The 24,972-nt window shown below is 49.1% G+C and overlaps 2 protein-coding genes and 1 long non-coding RNA gene across 9 annotated transcripts in view; 1 reads left to right on the forward strand and 2 right to left on the reverse strand.

The window, feature by feature from the left end:
* The first annotated feature begins 951 nt into the window (after positions 1-951).
* On the forward strand, positions 952-1,985 carry LOC134162232 (uncharacterized). Its single transcript, XR_009964263.1, has 2 exons — positions 952-1,247; positions 1,824-1,985. It is a non-coding gene; the product is annotated as an uncharacterized LOC134162232 (long non-coding RNA).
* HOXD3 (homeobox D3) overlaps positions 1,241-24,972 on the reverse strand; it is a 30,465-nt gene continuing 6,733 nt past the window's right edge. For 2 of the 7 annotated variants that reach the window (XM_062615835.1, XM_062615837.1), the window contains exons 2-5: positions 23,753-23,779; positions 7,890-7,973; positions 3,881-4,426; positions 1,241-3,465 (exon numbers count right to left, since the gene is read on the reverse strand). In XM_062615835.1, coding sequence (XP_062471819.1) covers positions 2,714-3,465; positions 3,881-4,376 — 1,248 coding nt within the window. In that variant the 5' untranslated portion in view covers positions 4,377-4,426; positions 7,890-7,973; positions 23,753-23,779 and the 3' untranslated portion in view covers positions 1,241-2,713. Of the gene's footprint in view, positions 3,466-3,880; positions 4,427-7,889; positions 7,974-8,074; positions 8,689-8,720; positions 9,647-10,683; positions 11,077-13,953; positions 14,639-23,752; positions 23,780-24,972 lie in introns of those variants that run through there. The other 5 variants (XM_062615834.1, XM_062615840.1, XM_062615839.1 and 2 more) reach the window with 5 other exon arrangements.
* Positions 17,519-19,702, reverse strand: HOXD4 (homeobox D4). Its single transcript, XM_062615841.1, has 2 exons — positions 19,226-19,702; positions 17,519-18,837 (listed from the first exon to the last, which is right to left on the reverse strand). The coding sequence occupies exons 1-2, from the start codon at positions 19,632-19,634 to the stop codon at positions 18,533-18,535; spliced, it is 714 nt and encodes a 237-aa protein (XP_062471825.1). The 5' UTR covers positions 19,635-19,702; the 3' UTR covers positions 17,519-18,532.

Below are 24,972 nucleotides of genomic sequence, written 5' to 3' on the forward strand. Positions count from 1 at the left end.
TACACCAGGAATGGCCCTGCAGAAATAGGGGTGCCTTGCCATTTCACATATAGAAGCAGGTGGTACAAAATACATGGTGTTTTCAAGAACACACAAAAAAACCCACATGTACAATCTCAGTCCTGGGTACATTGATTACAGAAAATTCTGGAGATACAAACATATATATATTTATGGAATATTATAAAGTGTAATTCACAAGTGGTGTTTAGCCTTACTTTTTGCATTACTTGTATGTGGTTTTTACTCCCAAATGGAGCTTCTATGAAACAATTTGTGTGGAAAATTCCAGATAAAACAATTTTAGGGCTCAAAATGGTTAAAATATGTATCTGAACAAAGTAGTTTATTCTGTTCTGTATTGTTTACAGATCTACAACACATATATCCAAATTTGCTAGGGTAAAAGTGAAATTTAACAGAAGTTCCACTTCTCAACATAGCACAACATTGTTAAAATTGCATGGAGGGGAAAATAAAACCTTAAGTAGGATTTTGAATTGTTACTGTCCAGCCAAACATAAATACCAGGAGGTGAGGAAGAAAGGAAGGTGAGGAAGGAAGGTAAGGAAGGTGATGAAGGTGATGAAAGAAAGAAGGGGAGGAAGGGAGAAGGGAAAGAGGGAAGGAAGGAGGGAAAGGGGGTGGAAGGAAGGAAGGAAGGAAGGAAGGAAGGAAGGAAGGAAGGAAGGAAGGAAGGAAGGAAGGAAGGGAGGGAAAGAAAGGAAGAGAGAGAGAGAAAGAAAGAGAGAAAGAAAGAAAAGAGAAAGAGAAAAAGAGTGAAAGAGAGACAGAGGGAGAGAGACAGAGGGAGAGAGAGAAAGAGAGAGAGGGAGAAAGAGAGAGAGAGAGAGAAAGAAAGAAAAGAAGGAAGGAAAAGAAAGAGAGAGAAAGAAAGAGAGAGAAAAAACTTGTCTGTGTTGACCAGAATTGGAGGAGTTAAAATATTTCCCACAATAGGAATGCCATGTCCTTTCATTAGAGGATGGAGTAGGAGCTGCAGTGTTTGTCAGACTGGGAAGTGGCGCGTCAGACGGGTTGATGGGGAATAGGGAAGTTCGGATTTATCTTGAACTCGACACTTTTAGAAAGAGGTAAGAACAGTCTTCTCGGAGAGACGTGTACCGTCAGGAAGAGACTTTAATGACAACGTTTACAAAAGAAGTATCTGTAAATCCAGCGAGGGATTCAACACAGCCGTGTAACTAAAGAGGAGGAAACACGAGGGTTCAGAGCATCGTTTTGTGGTTTGGTTGGGGTTGTTTTTTGTTGTTGTTTTTTTTTCTTTTTTTTTTTAATTAATTTTTATTTATTCCGCCTCGTGTTAGCGGTCCCGTTGGTGACGGAAGGAGGCGGCGATGCCCCGCAGCCGCGGTCCTGGGGGACGGAGACGTCCTCGTCGGGCGACCCTGCCCGCACCCCGCCTCTGCGACTGCCCTTCGGCTGCATCTACCTGATTGTCAATTTTCTTTCAAAGTTTATTTTTATGAAAAACAAGAGGAAAAGCTCGGGCTTTCAAAGATGTCTAAAAAATTGATTTATGGTTAGTATAAAGACAACAGTACAAATAACAAAGGAGGCAGCAGCTGCTGCGCAGATTGCTATGGAGACCCTAATGAAATTAGCACTATCAGAGGATTTCTAATTTTTTTTTTTTTTGCTTTCTAAGCTTCTAATCTTTCCTATTTCAGATAGCCAGAGTGTAATTTAAAACAATAAAAAAAAGAAAAAAGAAAATAAAATAGCCCACCCAAATAATAATATGTGTGATAGATACCCAGTCAATAAATAAATGTTAACCTCACCGAGGCTTTTGTACGCAGGATTTGATCTGAAACAAGATGGCCAAGCGTCCCTGCTTTGTAGATCACCTCCTCCAAGCGGCTGTGATTCCAGCCAAGGGTGGCTTCACCCGGCCAAGCCAGCTGCCCCCAAGCCACCCCGGCGCTCGGGGCCAGCCAGAAATAAATACTTTTAAAATAATTCCGATACTATTAATTTTTTTTTTAAAGTGTAACGGCTCTTTTGTGTGATGGCCACAGTTTGTTTTACTCTATTCATGACTTACGACTTGCTGTCTTAATTAATCCTTACATAAACTACGAACACCAGCCACTGTTACAACTGTTCAAGACTACTCTCTCAACTAGCTCAGACCGAATATACTAAATAGGTGGAAATGTCAGTCACCACGGACCTGAATCGCTCTCCCGAAGTATTGGTGAAGGAACTCTACAAATACCCACATAAATACATTAAGACGAGGATAAATAATCAGTGATACAAAAATGTCTCGCTTAAAATAATAAATACATATCGTTTAGTCCAATGCGATCCTTACGTTACGGAAGAATTCATAAATTAACTTCTCTGGAATAAGTTTACGCGCGGGCGAGTTCCCACCGCTCACCCCTGCTCTAAAACACCTCAGCATGACGAGCTGCTAACACTACGGCATGTCTAAAACTTACCTTCAAGTACATCATTACCAGCTTACCAGTCCCTCGGTTTGCAGTATATTGCACTGTCATGCTTAAACACAGCCCTAAGAGAAAGGCTCCTGCTCGCGGACCTACCCGGGGCTGCGGAAGAAGGGAGCTGCTAGGGGAGACAAATCCACTAACACTGTTGGCACTCGAGAGCAAAGTAACACTGTCCCGTCAGAAAAGTGAGGTAATGGAGAGGGGAGCGGGCCCCGCCGCCCGCCGCCCCGCTACAGATGCGTGAGCTTGGGTGCCTCCTGCATCCGTCCCTGAGAGCTGTGGTGGGAGGAGAGGTCCGTGTAGGTGGGGTGGGGGTCGCAAGGTCCGTGGTGATGGCCGCCGGGGATCTGGGCGGCGCAGCTGTAGTCCACGCTGGCGGAGGAAGGGTGCTGCAGGTGCCCCAGGTTGAACATGGGGCCCGAGGCCGGCATCGAGTCCACGAAGTTGCCCCCCACGTAGACGGGGCTGCCCTGCAGGCTGGGGTTGGCGAAACCGCCGCCGCCGCTCTGCATGGGGTGGGGGTCGTACTCCGCGCCCGCGTAGCGCTTCTGCTGCGGCAGGCAGCTGCTCAGCGGCGCCGTGTAGGCGGCCAGCCCATACATGCTCTGCTGGGACTTGGCGAAAGAGGTGGGCGAGGGCGCATCGTAGCTGAGGCTGTTGACGCTGGGGAGCTGGCTGGAGTAGCCGACGTGGTTTGGGCCGCTCAGGGGGGGGCTGCGGTCCGGGGACTGTCCAACGGGAGAGTGCATGATGCCTTTGGCTTTCTGGTCTTTTTTGTACTTCATCCGGCGGTTCTGGAACCAGATCTTGATCTGCCGCTCGGTCAGGTTGAGAAGATTTGCCATCTCCACCCGGCGCGGCCGGCACAGATAGCGGTTGAAGTGAAACTCCTTCTCCAGCTCCACCAGCTGCGCGCTGGTGTAGGCTGTGCGCACCCGCTTGGAGGCCGGCCCGGGGGGGCTCTTGTCCTCGCAGCTTTCTCCTGCAGGAAAGAGCCACAAGTTGGTCCCCCCCGAAAGCCACCCCGCGGTCTCCCGAAGCCCCCCTCGTTCTTCCGGCCCCCGGAGAGGGGGAGCAGGGAGTTCGGGGGAGGCCTTCCACCCCTCCCTGCCCTGCACGCACCGACCCCCGCAGCTGCCTCCCCCAGGGACCCTAGAGGCCCCATCCAGGCCAGTCGTGGCCGCGCCTTCCGCCACTGGGCTGGCGGGGGGAACAGGGCAGGAGCCTCCAGCCTTCCCCGCCTGCAGCGCCCGGTGAGGCTGAGACCCCCGAGCCATCTCTGGGGGCCATTGCCCCTGGAGGAGGAGGGGACAAGGTGCAGGGCCAGGGGCTCAGCCCGAGAGGCTCTGCCCCGCTCCCAGGGCGGGCAGTGGGCCGGGTCGGGGGTGTCGGGCTACCTGAAGGGGCGCAGGTGCTTTTCTGCTTGGAGTTCTGCCGGGACTCCTTCATCCAGGGGAATATCTGCTTGCTGAGGGTGGCGGTGGTTGAGCCCGAGGAGTTGGGGCCTCCCTTGTTTTTTTTCGGAGGGGGCGCGCTGGGAGGGGGGTTGGGCGGGGAGGAGGGCGGCAGCGCCGGGGGCTGCTGTTCGCCGATGCCCGAGGGCTGGCTGGCCCCCGCGCCGCCCCCCGCCGTCCGCATGCAGCTGCCGCTCAGCTCGCTGCCCTTGTGGGCCGGGGCACGGCCGGGAGCCGAGCCCTGGACGGAGCAGGCCGAGCCGGGGTACTCGCCGTCCAGGCCAGCCTGGCCGTAGGACTGGTGGGTCGCGCCGTAGGGGTAGGCGTCGGCCTTGCTGTAGCTGTAGCCCCCGAAGAGCCCCGCGTTGTCGTAGTAAGCGGCTTTCTGCATCCTCCGCTCTGCTATCTCCGAGGCCCGCGGCCCCCGCTCAAATAACATTGACCGCCGCCCCGCGCCTCACGTCGTCGGCCCGGGCCACTCGTATCCACCTGGGAAGGGGGACAGTGGGGACACAAAAGAGACCTTCAGTGGGGGGCGACGGCTGGGAGCCTCCAGGCTGTCCCTGGAATGCCCCGCACCCAAGCACCAACGGCCTCGGCAGGGCCGGTAGGCCTTGGAGACGGCAGGGCGGGAGCAGGGGCAGAAGGGAAGGAGAGGGTGACATCCAGGAAGGAGCAAGGGACTCCAGATTAGGAGCACGGGGCATAAAGCAAGGAGCAGGAGACACCAGAAAAGGAGCAAGGGACACCAGAGAAGGAGCAGGGGGGATTAGGAAAGAGCAGGAGACACCTGAGAGAGGATCTGGGGACCCCAGAGAAGGACCAGAGTCACGAGGGAGTGAGCAGAAGACACCAAGAAAGGAGCAGGATCACCAGGCAGGAGCCAGGCCAAATTGGAGCACACCAGGGAGAAGAGCAGGGCACACGAGGGAAGAACAGGGGGACAGCAGGGAAGGAGCCACCGAGAGCGGGTGTGCTGAGGGGAACGGGAACATATTGGCGGGACTTCCCAGGGTCCACTTTTTGAGGCATTTGGGGGAATTTTCTTGCTTTGTTCTGCCTGTGGACCCCAGGAGTTCGGACGAATCGCTCTCCGCGGTTGCAAGGGAAGGGCTCCCACTGAGCAAGGCGAGGCCGCGCGGGGTGGTGTTCCCAGGCCCCCCCCCCCCCCGTTCATTTCAGCCCAGAGCCCTCCGCGCCCCTCTCCCGCCCGGCACGCGTGCGCAGGGCCGCGCAGAGCTGACATGATGGATTGAGCCCGGGCTGCGGCCGGGCAGAGGCAGAAAAATCCCGTCCTCTTTGTAAACCCGCCCTCCTTCTTCCCCCGGATTCCTCCGGAGTTAAAGTGTAACCGGCGCCATTCACTCCCTTCACTTTGCACTATAAAGGAAGTCTCAGGTCAGCTCCCCTGTTTTATTTCTGTGATGAATTAAATTCCCTCACCCGGCGTTTCTCGTCGCTTTTATTTGTCCCCATTAGAAAGAACCTGAGCGATGGGAGATAATTTTTAGGGGTTTCTCTTCTTTTTCCAGCTTGCGAATTTGTGGCGCTCCCCTCCCCGCCTACCGGCCTCCCGATCAGACTGTTTAAGCCGAAAACTCACTGTCCCCTCGGGGCAGATGTTTTGGGCCAGAGTGCTGCTCCCTTTTCCCTTGCAACTTCCCTGCACTTTTTGCAAGATAGAAACTGTTCTGTGATTTTGTTGCGGCTTTTTTAATATTCACTGCCATTATTTTTTTCTTGTGGGATAGGTTTAGTTTTAGTCCGACAGTTTCAGTAATTTTGTAAAATGCCATATGCTTCACCTGCCAATGTAAGCCTGTAACTCAACGTATCTGCAGAGTTCGTTTTATTTCTTCAGGGTTTAAGCCTATTAGCATCCGAGAGAAGAGTAGCTAGGTATTTTTGACCAGTGTCCGATAATTACCGTTCTCCGGCCTATACTTGAGCAATACTACCAGGATACTGCTCTTTGTCCCGCAGCCTTTGGTACCGCCAAGTACCGCTCATCTGTTCCCTAAAATTCACCGGGATTATACACGTCTGTGTAATTCAGAATAACCTTAGCGACCTGAGATCCGCGGCCGCTCTCGGCGGTTTATCCCCTGCCACAAACCACCGGGGTCCTTTTCTTCCCTGAACAAAAGCTTGGGATGATCTGCGAAGCTGATGGAAATGGAAAAAGAGCTATTTTCCTCTCCTGGAAAATTTAGTTTAAAAAAGTTGTCTATGGAAATGGGCGGTGGCGATTCAGATGCTTTTTAATATGCTGTGACAATCTTGAAGAGTCCTGAAAGTATTTTTTGTACAAAATAATTCTGTCGCTCGTTTTCCACTTCCATCATCTACATTTTCGGGAGCGGTCTGGACTGAGGACTTTTGTTAGCACAACACCGCCTTAAGCGTGGGCTTTTATGTGCCTTGTGAAATATAGTTCCCAAAAGAATACGCAGAATCTTAAGAAAGAATATTGCTGTTAAGCTGTTAAAAGCCTTATTTCTTTTCTGAAATACCAACTGCTTGTGAACTCTGCTTGAACCTAAAAAGGAGGCTATGGGCCATAAATCACATAGACAATGCTCAACTGTTTGGTGGCTCATCTTTAGATCTTAAAAAGAGAGTGAGGGAGAGAAAGAGGGGAGAGAGACCTCTCCAGGGTTTGATTTTCCACGAGTGCAAGGCCCGGGGTGATGTTTTTATAGGTAACACCAAAGCAGGGGCTCAACACTTGGTGGTTTGGCCAGAAACAGCCTCCAGGGAAAAACAAAAAAAAAAAAAAGGTGACATCCAAATGGTGGGCCCGAGCTGTGGGAGGTGGGCTCAGAGTCTCCAAGGGTAGGAAACCACGTATCCATGCCTGTGTTTCAAATTTCCCTTCCTGCGCTCCAGAAAGGTTAACCTTATCTGAACTGTTGGCGTTGGACACGATAATGGGGCTTTTTGTCCGTCCTGCCGCTGGCTCCAACGCTTTTGGAGGTTACCGACCCTCTCACGGCAATACCTGGGGAGAAGCCGGGAGCCTGAGCGTCCACACGGCGCTTTCCTCTCGACACCTCCATATTAAGCAGCTCTCTAGTAAAACTTCCACTACACTTAATTCTGCTGAGGATCAATATCTAATATGATACCGAATAAATAAGAGGCGGTGAGCGCGGCCAGCGGAGCGGTTATTAAAGCAGCTGGAGCTCTCAGGGTGCATATCAATGCACCTGTCATTGCGGTTTGTAACAAAATTTATGACTGCTAGTGCCGTGGCAGTAAACGCTCCGGCCAGGAATGAAAAGGAAAACACTTCCCAAGCCACGGCACTTTCAGAAGTGCAAAGCAGCCGGCGCGTAGGAGGGAGCCCGGCAAAAGAATCCCCTGCTCGGCACGTTTCCCGGCAGCCGGCCCGGGGCAGCTCTGTATATAAGGAACACGCTGGACCCACTGCCGGACCCAGCCGCCGCTCCGGGCCGCGGGCAGGAGACCCAGGCTATGGTAACCCTCTGCCCTGGGCGGGCTGCCGTGGGCAGCCGGGCACCCACCGCTGGGGATGGACCTGGACCTAAGCCGGGAGGTCTTGCTCCGAGCTGAGAGCACTGAGAAGCGCGGAAGGGCCCGCGGACAGAGGAGCAGCGGGGGCGCTCCGGTACGGAGCAGTGACCGCCGTGAGGCCTCTTAAATCAGCTACGGAGCACCCCCACGGGTAGACGTCCGCTCCCCGCGGCCGGGTGCTGGGCAAGGTTGCTCCCCAGCCGGGCTCGGCTCCCTCTGACCCCGCTTTCAGCGGGGCTTCCTGCGGGCTGGTATTTACTGGTATAATCTGGCGTCGAAGGCTGTGGCGCGCCCGGCCAAGCAGCGCTTCCCGCTCGGCGGTCCGGCTGCCGGGCCCGGGCTTTGGTCCCTGCGGAGGGCCTGCAGCACTGGGGGAAGCGGGAGGTGGATGGAAAAGGAAACTTAGAGAACTCACCACACTTATGTTTTTTCTTGATTTTTGACTTTAACTGTCTGGGTAGGATCTTCAGGTTCCTTTGGATAATCCGTGGGCACGGACCTGCAACAAAAAATGAGAACTGTCAGCGGAAACTGCTTTGTTTTGGACTTTCTTCCTTAGGACTTTGTTAATAAATGCACATCTCGTTCTCAGCCCCTCACCGTGTCTCTCCGTCCGCGTCAGATCTATTGCCAGACAAAGGGCAGATGTTTCTCTCCATTTGTTAATAGTGCTTTGAGAGAGGCGGGGAGCGAAAAAACGCGCAAAATTCCGCGGCTGCGGGTCGTACCCAGGCAGGGCTGCCTGTGGCAGCCGCTCTGCCGGGCCCCGCTTACCGACAGCGGAGGGGAGCCGCCTGTGCCTCCCCGATCTCTCAGCCCGGGCCGAGGAGAGAAGGAGAGCAGAGATTCAGCGCACGGAGGAGAGGGACCGCCATTGCATGGGAGCTGCGGGGTCCTCCCCGCTCCCCGTCGGTCCTCCACCGCTCCTGCCTCCCGCAACTCACGGCCCGCGGAGGGCCTTGGGGAAACAGAGCTAGCGCAGGTCTTTCTCCCTTCCTATCCCCCGGACCCCTGTTAAGACAGAGAGAGAGAAAAGCGGAGAACCCCCAGAGCTGAAAATGCCCCGCAAGTATTTGCATCTCGAAATGAGCATTTTGCATTTGGCTGTGTTATGTGTCGACTCAGGACTTTAAGAACTTAAGAGTGTCAGAAAATCCCCCACAAAGAAGCCCAGGTCATTATAAAGACGATATCTAGCCACCATAAGCCTTTGAAATGACCTTTGCCTCGTACAGCAATAACTCACCACTTAATGAACAACCAACGGAAGCGCCTCCAATAGCTCACAACACAACAGACCTTACAACTTTCCACCAAGTCTTCTCTCTCCCTACCCAAACCAAGTAGGATGCAACATTCCCTCTTCTTATCACCTTAATTTATGCTGGCAAACTGGAGTTGGGGAAGTGGAGCTTCATGATTACACATGATGCTCACTCGGGTTCTTGGCCTGGGCCTGTCCCGGCAACGTCTTATATAATATATTCACGTGGGTGTACGTCAATTTTAAGTGCTTTATTTTTTTTAAAGACGGGTCATTAGAAATAGCACTTTACAGAGTGTTTGAAGGCAGTGTAAGTGGCGTTGCACCTTAGCCCCTGAGCGGAGAGATCATAATATTGCAAACCGAGTCATTGTTAGCCGCTCTTGATTAATACGGTAAGTTTTCATTTTGTGCCTAATTAATTATCGACTTCTCATTCCTTCCTGAAGCAGCTCCTGAGCCTCACAAGCGGAAACCTTCTTGGTCTAAACATGTTGTACTTGGTGAGAGCTTGGCCAAATCTCGGGATTTCCACGGCCACAGGAATAGCCCCCAAAGTTTGTTCTGTGGCGAGGGGATCCCGGGCACGCTGGGGCTGTGTTCTGCTCCCGGCGCTGCTCCCGCAGAGCCCACCTCGGAGAAGAAGTCGCCAGAGCTAAACGCAGGGAAATCTTTAGAATTATTCAGGCGTGGGCCCAATATAGGTATTATTGAAATTTTAGGTGAAGTTGTAAGTGAGTGCTTCCATCGAGCCAAATGAAATGCTGCTTGCAGTAATTGGATTCAGCTGACTAACTTGGCAGGCCAGCAGCTTGGAGGCATAGAGCTAAGAAAAATGTTCACTGCTTTTAACTTCTGATCGAGCAGAGCAACACGCAACAGAAAGGAAAACAAACAAACAAAAAAATCACACCAACCACCCCAACTTCCTCCTTTCTTCCCTTTCCCTCTCCTTCCTGCCCTGCATCCCACTGACACCTCGGCCCCACTGAGGAGTTGCCGGGGTGGCCGGGGCGACCAATGTCCGGCTCTGCCCTACACCCACTCCTGCCAGCCTGCACAAAGCTGGGATTTAAGCAGGGGCTGTCTAACAAACATAACCGAGAGTTCACCCGGGCTGCAGGCAGGCCACAGACCGGTGGGACAGGCGCTTCTGAGAAAGCCGGGCTAGTTGCAACAGCCCAAGAGGGAGCTGAGCTGCAGATGTGTGCGGGGAGGCTGCACGGCCCCTGTCAGCTCCCCCGTCCACCAGAAGGGACACAGGCTGATCCCCTTGGGCACCTTCCCACCGCCGGGTTCATCAGACTGCACGAATGGAGGGCAATAAACTCCTCGGTACGTAAATATCAAGTCGTGTTTCAGACAGCGTATGTAACTAGGAAGCATGAGCATACCGGTAGTATCAACACCAAAACTACTGGGTGATGAAAACAACAGCCACTGAGGAACAGGAATGCACGGAGAGGGGAAAAGATTTTGGAAGACATTTGGCAGGAATATTTAAGATACCCTATGCAGGGGCTACAATACCGATGACCCTGGTTTAAATCGCCCTTTACAAATCAACACGGCTACCCCCTGCCCGGCTACCCACGGCAATGATTAACGCGATGCTCAATCTTACTTTGGCAATGGGAGCATCTAGCAAAGTCGTCTGCCCCTTGTTCCTTCGATTGTTTGCAATTCCCTTCCTGCAACCAGCAAAAATTGGGAAGAGGATAGGGTTAAACGTCTTCCCCTAGCCTTTGGGAAGGAGTCTACATTTTCTTTAAGGAGCATAATTAAAAGAAGATACAGCGTAAAGCGTTCATAGAGGTGGGGACCAGTCCATGCATTTGCAGCCCTTATGGGCAGAGATTGCAAACAAATTCCAGATAGTCTCTGAGCAAAGGCAATAATGCAGCCCCTGTGGTTAAAGGTCCCATTTTGTCATGCAGTTGCTTACCTGTGCATCAATTTATCATAAACCTGGACTCCTCACTTTTCAGGATCTGCTCTTGCAGTTGTTAGAATATATCCTTCACCCTTTGTCTGAAGACAATACTCTCCTAAACCTGATCTTGCGGTTTTACAGACATTTCCATACACCAGAATTCCCGATAGAGCGAAAACAAGCTCAGGCTCAACTACCAATAAAAGAGAGCGAGTGGAAATCGGAATTTGTTGGGCTTACAAAAAAAAAAAAAAAGAGAGAGAGAGGAAAAAAAAAAAAGTCAACACACAACCCCTCAGCCATCAGCCTCCTGCAACCACAGGCGGCAATTGGCCGGCTCGTGTTTTGTTTTGGTTTTAAATCGTGCGGCCATTGATGAATTTTGGGGGCCAGCAGGAGAAACCCCTTTATAATCAGAAATATAGGCACTGCCTTAAAATACAGGAACAGGGCCCACGTGATCACGGGAGCAGCTCGCCGGCCCGAGCCTGGCGCGCACCCCGCCGCCGCCCGCACCCCTGCTCACCGGGGCCGCCTCCCCGGGCCCCGCGGGACGGGCCGCTCGCCGCACCCCGTATTCCGCGCACTGGCCCGCTCTCCTCCCGGCGGAGCTCCGCGCTACACCGCGGAGGCCGGCGGCGGCGGCGCTCGCACTTACGCTCCCCGCGAGGCCGGCGGAGCCTGGGGAAAAGGTGAATTCCGCGGGATGATCCCAGGGCGCAGAAATTCCCGGAGGAGAAAGATGAGGTATTTGGGACCGGCCGCAGAAGAGAGCCTGCGCAGGGGGCAGCTCCACAGCAGCGCTGCTCTGGTGGAAAGGCGCTGGGACTCGCTGGCGTGAGCGAATTTTTGCTTTCTCCTTCTCCGTACCGGGAAGATGTGGGGTAGCAGGGACTACCCCTGTCTGGAGGCTAAATAAGCGTTGGGGAAGAAAAAAGCCATGCCAGCAACCTCATGACATTTGTGCGTGTGTGTGTCTGCCCTGAGCCTGCCTTCCCTCCCTGTGTGTATGAAGAGACATAGAGCAAACCCGAAGTATATTCGTCATGTGTACCCACAAAGCTACCCAACAGTTCCAGTTCAGAAAAAAAAAAAAACAACAAACAAGAAAAAAAAACCAAAAACAAAAAACACCTATATTAGCTCCTCTGTTTGATTTTTCTAACATATCTGTGGCTATAAATACACTACACCTAATCTAACATCTGCTATGATTTCATTACCATCCAAAGCATGGGGATGTGACAGTAACGTATTACCTTACAATACTAACCGTAAGTGCATTGTAACATTTATCTAAATTAACATTGCTTTTCCTGACTTTGCAAACCAGTTATAAAAAGATTGGAGTCCAGTGATGGAAACATAAGTTCAATGTAAATTATTGTGTACGGCTTCGGATTTATAACCCTATATTTCTTCGAAATGATGCACTTAAATCTCGCCTCAAGTAAGAGGTAATGGTTCTTTATATCCTTTTCCGTCAGCCATATATTTCGGTGTCTGGGTAGTTTTGCAGAGCCCCCCGCGCTCGCGTGTCTGTGTGTACATACAGCAACCCCTACACTCACAGCGTGTTCTGCATACTTGTGTACATACACACAAAGCCGAACATAATTCTGGCCGCTGTTTAGACATTTTGGATGACGGAGAGGTCTTTCTTTTCCTACACAAAAGTGGAGGGAAAAGCTGGGCACCACTAGAGCAAAAAGCACAAAGAGGATTCAGAAGAAAATGACTTTTTGGAGGGCAGTTTCGAAGCACCTGGAAAAAGCCCCACAGCCCTCGGGTGTCTTGTCTGAGTCTAGGGCTTAAAAATAAAAATAAATTACAAAATCTAAAAAAGCGAAATATAATGTGAAAATGGAGGGCGGGTGAAAGAAAGAAAGAAAGGAAGGAAGGAAGGAGCACCTTCACCACCGCCACCAGAATTAAGACATCGTAAAGGGGACTGAAAAAAAGCCTATTAAGGAAATGTTAATCCTTTGGCTGGTGGGACTCCAGCTTTGCACGAATTTGTCTCTGGTAAAGGATCTAAGACTTCTTCAATCGGAGCATATGTTCATAGAGCAATAAAACAGAAAGATTTACAGTCTCCGCCCGCCCCCCAGCAGCCTCGCACCCTTTCAGGAATTACTTATGATGATTTATAACAACAACTCCGGCAATTGTCAAACTGATAAAATAGCCCGGGCTATATGCGGGAATAAACGCTTTTATGAAAGGGCTGCGATTTATGTTCGGGTCCGTTTTACTGCGTTTCTTGGTGGAGTTTGGTTTCTTTCCCGGACCAACAGGATAGTATAAAACTTCATTGATAAAAACGTAGGAGTTCTCGTGAAGTAGCAAATCTGTTCCTTAGTCACTACCAAAGCACATAAACATTTGTCATCTTTGAATAATTGAATTAATGTGTTATTGTTTGAATGTATAATTCATAACATAGGAAACTTTGTCTCTGTCCTGCCACCGAAACGGAAGTAATAAAAAGCTACAATCTAGTTTTTTTTTAGAAATTACTCCAGCAAGGAATAATAAAGAATATCCTGTTTGCAGAAAGTATTTCCAGCTGACTCTGGGATTTCACAGAGAAATCTCAGCCTCGTTGTCCATATTCTGTGGAGTTCATAGACGGTGGCTTCATATACAAACACAGATACCATTTCCCCCTAGTCCGAGCTATCGATCGGAGACTTGCAAGGCGGCGAGCCCGTTTCGGGGGCTGGATGCTCCCGGACTCCTCCGCCCGGGCGGCGAGGCTAGGGATGACACGAACGGCGGCCGGGGCTGGAGCGGGGCCGGGACTGGGGGAGCGGGGCTGCGGGAGCGGGGCCGTGGCCGGCCTTTGTGTGGGCGGTGGAGGAAGGCGCGCCCTGTGCTGGCTCTGGCCCCGCTGCAGCCCCGCTGTCAAAGACGCGCGGCAAAATTTACGACCCTGCTTGCAAAGGAGTTGAGGGCCCTTCCTTGCCGGTAGCACCGGGCAGCGGCTGTCCTGACAGCCGCATTGTTCCTTCCGCGCCTCCCCGCGCAGGCGGCCGCGGCCACCGCCGCCGCCCATGGAGGCGGTCAGCATGCCTCCTCCGCGGCACTCCGCGCTGCTCCGCGCTCGCCCTCTTTCCCCTGCTCCCTGGGAAGCAAAGGTCACCGCTTGCGCCCGGTCCGGTTCCCGGCCGCTGCCGAGCTGGAAATCAGGAAGCAACGTGCCCTATTTGTCAAGCGTTTGACAGCTGAGTTCATTAAGGCTTAAATAAGAAGGAATAAAAGTAAAAAATATTTACGTACCGGGCGTCTCTTTTTCGGCAGCTAGCAAAGAGCTAGGTGTGCAGAGAGAGGGACTGCACCCTTTGTATATTATATTCTTGGGATCTCTTCAGTTTTCAAGTCTGATAGAGTCCTTTGCTTGGCAGATTAATGACGACTCCGTGTTTCTTAAGGGACGTGCTGAATTAATTATTTCGCAAATCACGTGGTCAGGACTTGTAGAAATCTATTCTTATCATCTTCCTTGCACTTTGAAATTCTGCCTGTTATGACTGTTCCTACCGAGGTTATTTTGGTCTCTAGGCTTGGGGGGAAGGAAAAAAAAAAAAGGAGAAAAGAATCAGGGGAAAGGGCTAACAAACATGGCCGTTGGAAACGGTGTGGCTCTGCACAGAGAGGTCCCTATTTACTGTACTGTACAGTGAGTGGGGTTGCTATTGACTCTGCCTTTCCTCTTCATTCTTACCTTAACGACTAGTGGTGATATAATATACAGAACCGTATTGATGTATCGGGAGTAACAGGAGGAGCCATTAAACAGGAGAGAGAAAGTATAATCACAAAATGTGCCTCGACATTTCAACTTGTGCTCAGAACCGCACCCGCACCCACCTCGGCACACCCCGGTGGGAAGGGCCCTCGCCTCACCCGGGCACCCCTCTCCTGCCCTGTGCGAATGGGGTGCTCTCCCTTTGGACCCTACCTTGACCACGCTCCAGGGGAGGATAAGTCTTCAGTGGCAAATACTTGTAACAAATAACACAATCGACTTCTGCTGACCAGAGGTGCATGTTGTTGTCTGAGGTGCTTAGTCAGCGGGATTAAAAATAAATGAATAAATGTTTGCTTTAGGTGCACAGGAAAGTTTAAACTCCCCAAGTTTGTGTTTTCTCGTGGTCTTTGGTTTGTATCGGCTGAAAAAAAAAAAATAAAAAAATAAAAAAAGGAAAGCTTACTGCTCAGGAAGAGCTACTTCCAGCATTTCCATTTCAAATTTCTTTTTTGAATGGATTCCGTCCAGGACTCACCTAAAAGGCACCCATCTGTGTGGGGATCGAGGTGACTTCAGGTGTGGCTCCTCGTCTCCTATCGCACATGCATAAATCCGGGAGTCATTCTAGGAGGGCTTGTTAAATGCAAAGCAGTAGCAAATGGATGACAGGCACTTTTAACTGCAGCCTAAATGTAAATATAGACTCCAGCTTGGCCTAAAGTCACACCATTATAGCTGGGGCGATCATCAGACCTGTTCAAAGGGACATTTGGAAAGATGCTATGCAGTCACTCATCTTTTAACACTGTAATGATGGGAGGGACCAGCATTTTCACAGCAGAAAGACCCACCTTGTAAGGACTGTTTGTTCAAGGTACAAACCAGAATCTATTTCTCTACACCTTTTATTATTTCAAATGTATACGGAGGGCTTACATCAAAACTACAGGCGACATTTAGTATAAATAACGCTTTAATCAATGGCAGCAAAACATTGGCAAAGTCTATAAAAAGCATCACACTTCAACAGAGATGAGAGTATTGCTGGACAATGCAACCGTTTAACAAAGGCTCCAACGCACAACGTTTCACTCATGATATACAAAAATAACCACCTTCCCTTTCGACACAAAGTAACTCTGAAGGAGGGTTAAAAACCAATAAGAAATAAATGTCAGGTTCGTTTTGCAGGAGAGATAGTGACCAGTGGGTGCTCCTGGTCGTTATTACAGAGCACTGGCATCTGGAAACTATTTCTTTTGGTACTTTTTGCCTCCAGTTCACGTATTATCCAAGCTCACAGCGCAATTACAACTGTGTAAACTGACAGTGCCCCCAGCCTCGCTCAAAGAGGGCTTGCAACAGGGGCTGTAAGAGCTGTGTTGAACTCAACACTCATCCTGGAGATATTAACATTTCAAAAGACAATGAGACAAATTCTGCTCGCAGATACATCCCTGTTTGACTTCAGTGGGTGGGGGAAGTAAATCTGGAGCAGAATTTGGTCCTTTAACTTTGGGAGCCATCTCTGTTGATAAGAAGCCCAAAGTAAGGATTTGCTTATCCTAGGCCATTATTTTCCAGAACTGTACCACAGAAACCAAAGTTGGTGGCTCTCTCTGACAACCCTTTTGCCCTGCTCCCAACCAACTTATCACAGACTTTGAGTGAACAGCGGGGGTCCAGGAGGGGCATTTTCAAGAACAGCCAGAGAAGGTTCCCCCCAACCCCCTTTTTTTGGGGGTGGGTTTTCTTTTCTTTTCTTTTTTTTTTTTTTTTTTTGCCTTTCCCTGGATTCATCTGAAGAGCAAAGGGAGGGCTTTGGACAGCTCTGGAGACGAAAGGCCGCTACCACAGGATCCGGGTATAACAAAACTTGAAAACTTGTCTCAGGAATTCCCTCCTCAAGCGCTGCTGCTAGCTGCTCTCCATGCCAGAGAAAGGGAAGGGTAGTTTGGGTCCAAAAGGTTAAGGGTTTAGAGGTCACTCTTCCCGGCTGAAATACAACTAATCGAATAGAAAATTTGTCCTCTGGGTGAACCTGCTCCTGCAATTTAGCCGAACTTCAGTAAAATACCTTTTCAGCTTCTCAACGTGAAGGCGTCAGAAAAAAAACGTCTTTACTATGTATGAACTCGGTGCTTTTTGTCATAGAAACAATGACGCGAATAATGCGGGAATATCCATCTTTAATATCACGACGTGGAGATATTCAAGTATTGCCATGTGCAAGTCTGAGAACTGGGCTAACCCTAAGGAAGAACAAAGAGTTTTCTCCAGGCTCTAAAACAAAAGACCAGGTCTTAAAGAGACTTTACGGACTTCTAGGGATGAGAAAGGGGCAGAAATTAACCGCTGGCCACAGCTAATGCTGCCGAATACATTTCTGATGAAAAGCTAGCCTTTCATTTTCGAATGCATTCAAACCCGTTTTGGCCACGTTTTTCCGAGCAAGCCCAAAAAGCAGTGGGTCTTGGGTAGGAAGCACCCAGCCTGGAGATGGGCACGTTAACTCACCCCCTGCTCCTTCCACCTCCCTTCCGCCTTTGCTCCGAGTTTCCTTCTTTGCCCCTTTTCTCTTTTAATAAAGTGATCACCTCGTTACAATTTCGCTGATATTGGTTCCTCTCCCAGGCTGCCCTGAGGGTGCAGGAGATAAGGGTTGAGCTTTCAAATCGCTTGAGAGGAGGTTTAAGTGGCTGAGAGAGCTGGTTTGGTTGGGTTTGGGAGTTACAGCGCACCAAAACTTTGGCATGATGCATCCAACACCCAGGGACAAATAGATGGGTATTAGACCAGCTCTGCTCCCGTCCAAGCCTTTCCTCTTTCCCTGAAAGCGACTCTCTCAGAGATTTTCAGCCATGGCAGTCATGTGGTTTGCTTAAAAACAATCACTGTTCTTTAAAAAAAAAAAAAAAAAAAGACCAAAATAACACCCAAACAAAGCAAAGCACAACCCACATCTCCCGTCTGTGTCTCAGAAAGAAAAGATATTAAAAATCTGGTTGAAAGAATGCATTCAGCTTTGAGTGGCTCAGGTTAGATCAGAAATCTCACACATTTTTCACTCTGGGTTTTTTTTTTTTGGGGGGGGGGGCGGGGGAGTTATTTTGTTGTGGTCTCTTTTTTTTTTTCTTGTTTCCACCACCCCACCCCCATCCATTTTTAAATGAGGTATCGATGATTTAAAGCACAACACTGAGCAGAGCAGACTTTGGAAACAGATTTCAAGCCTTCTAGCCCTGGATGGCACACAGTAAGGAGCAGGGATGCTTTTCCTATTCACAAAGAAGGAAATGAAAAAAAAACCAAACCCGGACAAGAAAGTTGTGTACATTCAAGACAAGTAAACATTATACATGTGTTCATGAGACTGGAAAGGAGAAATGTTGTATTTCAGCTCCCCTTTCCTGGTTTTGGCTTTACTATTTTTCTTTTTATCTTCACTCTTCTACTTAACAAATAAATAAATACACAAACACTATCAGTACATAGAATAACCCGTTTTCACTTAAGTCCTATGAACACCTTCTGAGACGTTATGGAAATGAGCAAGTATTTTCATTACACCAAGAAAGGTAAAGCAGCACAAAAAGTTCACAATTAGTAGTCTTCATGTTCAAATAAAAGACTACGCTATAAATTTCCTGTCTTTAACTTGCCCAAATGCATCCTCCCGAAATTGCATGGGATAAAAAGACAATTAAAAGTAAAAACTCCAGTATAAAGCATCAAACCTTCACTTTCGAATTTAAAACTGAAACACAGGACAGTTTCATTTTCAATGATTTATTACTTTTTATGGACAGAAGGTCTCTTTTAATATTTTCTTAATTCCCACTGCCTGCATGATGTTTCTTTTCTCTCTTTTTTTTTTTCCTCCTTTTCTTCCCCCCCCCCCCCTTTTTTTTTTTAGGTTGTGCTAGCAGAGGCAAATAAAATAAAGTCCAAAGTAGCGTCATTTTGTCTCCTTTGTACAACAGTACCTTAAAGAAAGATGACAGTTTCTCGAGTCCTTAGCTGCTATATGCAGGTTCTGCTTGGACAGTGTCAGTTATGTACAGTACTGGTCAGAAGCGAAGGATGAAATGGAAAATTTCACCTCTTCTACAAAGTTGTCAAGTCAGTCTGATGGTCCTTGGAACCAGTCTGTAAATGGGAGTTTGAACCAGAGGAAGAAGACCTGCCCTTCGTGTTGGGCAGTTTGTGATCTTTTTTCCACTTCATTCTTCTGTTCTGAAACCAGATCTTGATCTGGCGCTCAGAGAGACACAAAGTGTGGGCTATCTCGATACGGCGGCGCCTGGTCAGGTACCTGTTAAAATGAAATTCTTTTTCCAGTTCTAGGACTTGCTGTCTGGTGTAAGCTGTGCGAGAGCGTTTAGGTTCCCCTCCGTTGTAATTGGGATTCACTGGGAAAAAAATACGGAGAACTTTACAAAGCTAATCTTGACTTGCCGGTTCGACTTTACAAAAGAAAACCCTTACGAGCTGCGAGCATGTGGCCGGGCTGGGCTCGTCCCGGTGCCTTACAATGGACGGGCTGCTCTCCCCCCACTAAGGCAGGCAGCTAGGTAGGCTGGGAGCCCCTAGCAGGCTCCTGAAATAGAGTTTTCCCCTTGCACGGTAAAGCCCCGCATGGCCAACGGCCTATTTCCTCGGCAATAAAAATTTATGATGAGTGTAATTGGCTACCTCGGCTTAAAAAGCTCGCCCAGAAGCCTGGCAGGGACTCGAGCGAGCGCCGCTGAGGGCGGCCGGAGGCAGGGTAGAAGAGCAAAGTAAGAAGAGGATCCTTACCCGAGTTAACATGGACTTTCTTCATCCAGGGGTAAACTACTGCTGGCTGCTTAAGTGCCGACCCGTGGGGGGGTTTGAGGGCCGGCTGCTGGCTGCAGGCTCGCGAGTTGGGCATTGGAGGCGGTGGACAATGCTCTGCTTGGCCGGGGAAGTGGCTCGCCGGGCCGGATTGCTCCTGTCCGTGACCCCGCGGCTGCACGGCAGAGCCTTGGGCATTGCTACAGCTAAAGGGCTGCTCGCTGTAGTTTGACCGTGGGTAGAGTCCCTGGTGCTGGAAATCAGAGCCCTGCGAGGCACTGTAGTACTCGGCCCCTTGCTCGCCTAGGTAGTTGTTCTGCAAATATTCCTCGCAAGGAGGAAATTTAGGATCCACATACTTGGAGTTCACCATGTACGAACTCATGGCCATTAATTTCTGAAGGTAGAAAATACTAATTTTTCTCGTGTTGTCTTTTTTCCCCCTGCCATAGAGCCCTCCTACTTGCTGTCAACTGAATAAAGTTAGGCGGGCATGTGACCGGCCCGGCCAATGGGGAGCCGGGAGCCCATCACCGGATTTCGCCGCAGCTCAGTGTTTCCACCGATTTCACCCCAGAATATCCCCGTAACCGAGTGACCCCCCTTCCCGGCGGGTCGCACCCCCCGAGCAGGTGCCGAGGTACGGGGCACCCCTGGGGAAGCGGTGCTCCCCCTGGCCCGCAGGTAGGGCCAGCCTTTTGTCTGAGCTGGCGGCCCTCCGCCCCGGTTGACTGTGCTGTGCCGTCAGACTTCCCATCTGCGGCCGCCACCGGGGTTTGTTACCTCGCTTTAAGTAAAACACCGAAAGAAATATTCGGAGTGAGGAGCTGAAGTGGGGTTAAAAGGGAGGAAACCGATAAGGAGGCGAGAGAAAGCGAAGCCATCCAAGAAGAGGGTAATATGTTGTACAATAGATCTGTTCTGCCTTTGTCTCGCAGAGGTCATCCAAAAGTTACCAGAATTTAGTTCTGCTGAATAAAATTAGGCAATCAGTAACTTCTCAATTCACTTTCAAGGCTCAATATATATCTCCATGCATACGTATGCGCGCACAGACGCCAACGCACGCCTATATATGTAAAGCTATACACGTATGCATGTAAAACCATACAGATGGCAAGAAATCGCTCACTAACCACTAAAGTTCAATCAATTGAACTAGAGACGGCATTTATTTAAGTTAAAAATATCACGGCTTTAATGAGATAAATTCGGTCTTCATTCATCAGTATCATTCCAGGAGCACAAGTAAATATATTCCAGTGAGGCGAGTGCTGCTCTTTTGCTGTTGCTGTAAATATTTGGATGCGATCTGAGCCCTTGATGGGAAAATTTTGCTAAGGTCTGGCATATCTGGCTAATTTATGAGTATCTTTAAAAAGATTCAGTCACCGATTAGTGGATTTTTTTTGTTGTTATTTTTTTAAATAAAATGTATAACTTCTGTTGAGATTTAACTGTTTGGATTCACAGTCTGTCAGTGAAAGTTACGACTGAACGACAACTGAAATTGAAGAGACGTCCTAAAACCTGGCAAATAGGAGAGAGGCACAAAAACTTTTGTAATTTCTGGGTGTTCATCACGGACATGCCTTTTGATTCCGCCCGTATTTAAACTTCTAACCATTTGCAGAACGGTGAAGTTTTTGCATCGACCATATATTCCCCTAGAATCGAATCTGTGACTATATGAATATCACACAAATTCGGTTCTACAGGGTATATATAGACAACGTAATAACATTCTGTTTTCATCTACAATATAGCAGGGCTTTGCAATTCTCTTAGTCCTTACTGTCTTCTGAGGAATGCAAACTATTCTGCTGGGACTCAATTCTGAGATACGGATTTGCAGGAAGGTGGGATTTCAGAAAAGATTCACGCTTCTTATTATTGCTGCAATACAGCCATACGACTCTCCACCAATTTATAGCGACGAATTTCGCCTACAAAATTCTCAGAAAGACCTGCTGCTCACTTTAAATGCTCTGCCGTCTACGTCCTTTTTAAGAAAACAGACGTTACCGGTCAAATCACGCCACTTGGAATAATAATGGTTAAAATAATTTAGAAAGAGTCTTTATATATTTAGACTAACACGAATCTGAAGATATTCTCCATGGTCAGAATTTCCCCTCCCCCTAAAATATAAAATAATAATAAATAATAATAAAAGAGATATTGAAACAGAAGAAAAACAGCCGACAACAGAAACAGCGATTGGTGAAAAAGAGAAGAGAAAAGGCTGGAGTTAGTCGCTTTTGGGAAGAAGAGAGTTTCCAAATTTTCCAAATTTACCTTCATCCTATTATGCTGGTCTAGCTATTATCTCTGCGAGCTGCCTGCGAGCCGCAGCCTCTCACCCTCCCAGGTTCTCCCCGCCGTAGCGTTTATGGTGAAGGGCAGGGCGAGAGGTCAGCCGAAATCATTTACAAACATATCACAAAGTTTCATTATTTTTACTTTGTCGACAGCGGCACACAGGAGTACAAAAGTTCATGAATTGTGTCTGACCCAGCTCCTCACTGCTGTCCTGCGGTCAACCTCTTCTCCTTCCACTATTTAAAACAGGCACCATAAGGACAAATAATGGTGCAGGGGTAATACATCCAGCCACTGCGGAGGGCAGATTTGGGGGTGTTGCGTTTATCCGAGCGATGTGTACCGGTTTGTTTCCCTGGCTCCAATTCCCAGCTGCCTGGTCTGGGGATGCTATTTTTAAACATCTGCTTTCTTACCACTGCCCTGGTGTCTTCTTCACAGCAAGTGCAACTCGAAACGACTTTGTGTCCCTAATCTCCTTCCCCCTCTCTGTCGCCGTTGTGGCCCCCTCTTCCCCCACCCGGATTATTTTAATCTCCACCCAACTATTTTCAGCGTCTCTCTCTGCTTTCTCCTCCTTTCTCCGGGGGAAAGGAGGATACCTCCCCCCCGGGTGGGTGTGTTAACCACCCAGCTGAACTGTCAGGGTGAAACACACACACCCAAAGCGAGGTGGGGTTTGGGGCAGCCCCCGGGAGTGGACGAGCTCTCAGAGGGCTGCCCAGGGAGAAGCAATGGGGCCGGGGAAGCAGCAGCTCCCCGCACTGCTTAATACTACACATTTTCATATTTGTTAGACGCCGTGACCTGCGTTTCACCTTATTGCACGACTTGCTCAGACAGGTCAAAGCCAAAGAGTTATTGATGAACAAAAGCGTTATATATTCACCTCCTGTTCAACTGCCCATACAAAATACTTTTGATCTATCAGGCTTTTTGTATTCTGGTTCATAATCAGTATGCTAAATTTACTTGGGCAGAAAACAAGTAATCCATACATTTAGGGCCGGCCCTGGAATAAAATGCCAAGGGCATCTATATAGCACAGAACTGATCTACGAGTGGAGGAAAGTTATCTATGGAACAAAATTAAAACTTAAACGCTGGAGGCGATCTTTTAATTCGTATTTAAAGGGCTCGAAAACCAATATCACAACGTAAGGCAAAAAAAGAAGCAGCTGGCACAAGCAGTGAAAGAGGTTATTTATCAGCAAGCAGAGAGGGGAAATAGGGAGAAAAGCAAATAAACACAGCTCTGCTCCTCTACATGCTCCTCCTGGCCAGAACAGGGCTGGCAGAAGAGGGGAGGGCAATGTGTACCTAACTAATCTCCAAATAGCCCAGGCTTTCTTTTCCTGTTTGAGATACAAGCCACTCTCAGCCTGAAGCACCAGGACTAATACACTTGGCTCCATCCTGCAGCCAGAGAGGTTCAACAGCGTTTCCTGCCACACACGGACCTGCTGCCCTCCCGTCGGTTCCCCCGGCCAAATCCCGTGGGAGCATCGGGGATGCAAAAACCCCTAGAGTAAAAGGTAGCTCTCCTAAGATCAGACACCCGTTCCCTTCCGTTGTCTTCCCAACATTTCAGTCCACGTTTGAGTGTCCCTTGCCTGAAGAAAACTCAGCTGCGGCGGATCGGAGCGACCCGGCTGCAGGAGTGGCTGACCCGGGTGGCTCTGGCGCTGGCAGCCTCCAGAGCCCGCCTCCTCTTTCGCCCGTTCACTAGGCTGTGCCAAGCGAGGCTAACATTAGATAGCAAGCACGTCTCTGCTTCAAATCCAGGCTAGAGAGGAGTGGGAGTAGCCAAGGTTGTGAGGCGCTGGGATACAAAGTGATCCATCCAGGATCTGCGCGGGGAGGCGCTGTACAGACCAGCCGAGCCGAAATGGAATCGCTGCTAATTGCTTCAGAGTGTCTTAAAAGCAGGAGGACACCTATACAGCCATAATAATCCCACAGGATGCTGCACTTGTACTTCTAACGCTAGCCAGGATTACAACATGATACCACAAACTGACACCACAAGAGCCTTCCCATGCTGACATAGCCTTTTGCCTCTTCTTTTTTTTTTGGGTGGTTAGCAATATTCCTCAGAGATACATCATTCTTAATTCTTCCAATTTGAAGGGAAGAAACAGGATTTTCAAGCAACACAAGCTCTACAAGAAATAAAAGGTTACTCACAGTGGATGTTCTTCCATACTGGCGAACCTGTTGCAATAAAAACGTTTGTTACTGTTGTATTCCACATACGGGTGATATTTCTGGAGATCAGTTACAGACCACATCTGATAGATGAAGGCAGAGAGGAGCTGGTGGTAAATCCTGCGAGCAGCAGAGTGGTGGGGTGGAAGCCCCTTCCGAATGAGGGCCACGTTTCATTCAGGCAGTTTTTTATGAATACACGCTTTCCCTGTGCCTGGGGTGTGATTTTTTCACTTTTAATATTCATAGTCTAGATTTTTATACCACTTAATTTCTAAAAGGATGGAAAACCAGACCTCCCTCTTTCAGTGGCGGAAAAAGGAATAACAAAGGCCTTTTTTTGTTCTGTGGCAACCCAGTCACAAATGAAATATTCAGATCACCTTTGCTAAACCATCACCCATAAAACATCACAATATGACACGCAGCATCATAACCATGCTGAGCACAGAAAGAGCCAGAATTTGATAAGAATAAAGCTCGGATTACTCTAAAATAGGTCCCCTTTAAGATGACCCAATTAACCTAACAGTAACCACGAGACGTGTGTCTTTGTTTGCCTTATAGAAGGATAGATTTGACTTGAACTTTCCTTCAAATCTTCTTATAAATGCATTCAAAGATCACAATAAGCAAAATAAAACCACCGCCCAGCCTAACGCTCCTGAAACGCATCGTATGTTCAAAAGTAAATAATATTGGGGGGTTCTTTTCTGTGAGCGATTTTTCAACCTCCTCTATTGCCTTTCTACGATATCTTGAAGAGTTATTGTATTACACACAGCGCAATTGCCCAGGTATCAGTAGCTCATTAGGTAGAGCTTCCCAAGACTGGTTTTTTATTAAAAAAAATAAATATATATATATGTATATTTAGTTCTGCCCACTCTGGTTAGCATTCAGAGCTTGCCAGGACGGCGGAGTCATATCAGCATTTCAGCACTAAACGTTCCCTTACCCTTACTTTCCCTTTTATCTTTCTTGGGTAATAAATAAAGGTTAGCTCCGGATAAGATGTCCCGCTAAATTCCGAAACCTCCGTCGGGAGCACCCCGCTCATCCCTGAGCTACCCTAGCCACCTGGGCTCTACCTGTCGGTTTTCCCCGCAAAGCCGTTCCGTAGGGCCATGCGGAGCAGCGCCTGTGCCCCGCTTCCGCAGCGCTGCTCCGGGCCCAGCGGCATCCCGAGCTTGGTGGCG

This window comes from Pezoporus occidentalis, unplaced genomic scaffold (assembly GCF_034315485.1).
Source record: "Pezoporus occidentalis ecotype Australia unplaced genomic scaffold, CSIRO_AGI_Poc_V1 ctg184, whole genome shotgun sequence".
NCBI lineage: Eukaryota > Metazoa > Chordata > Aves > Psittaciformes > Psittacidae > Pezoporus > Pezoporus occidentalis.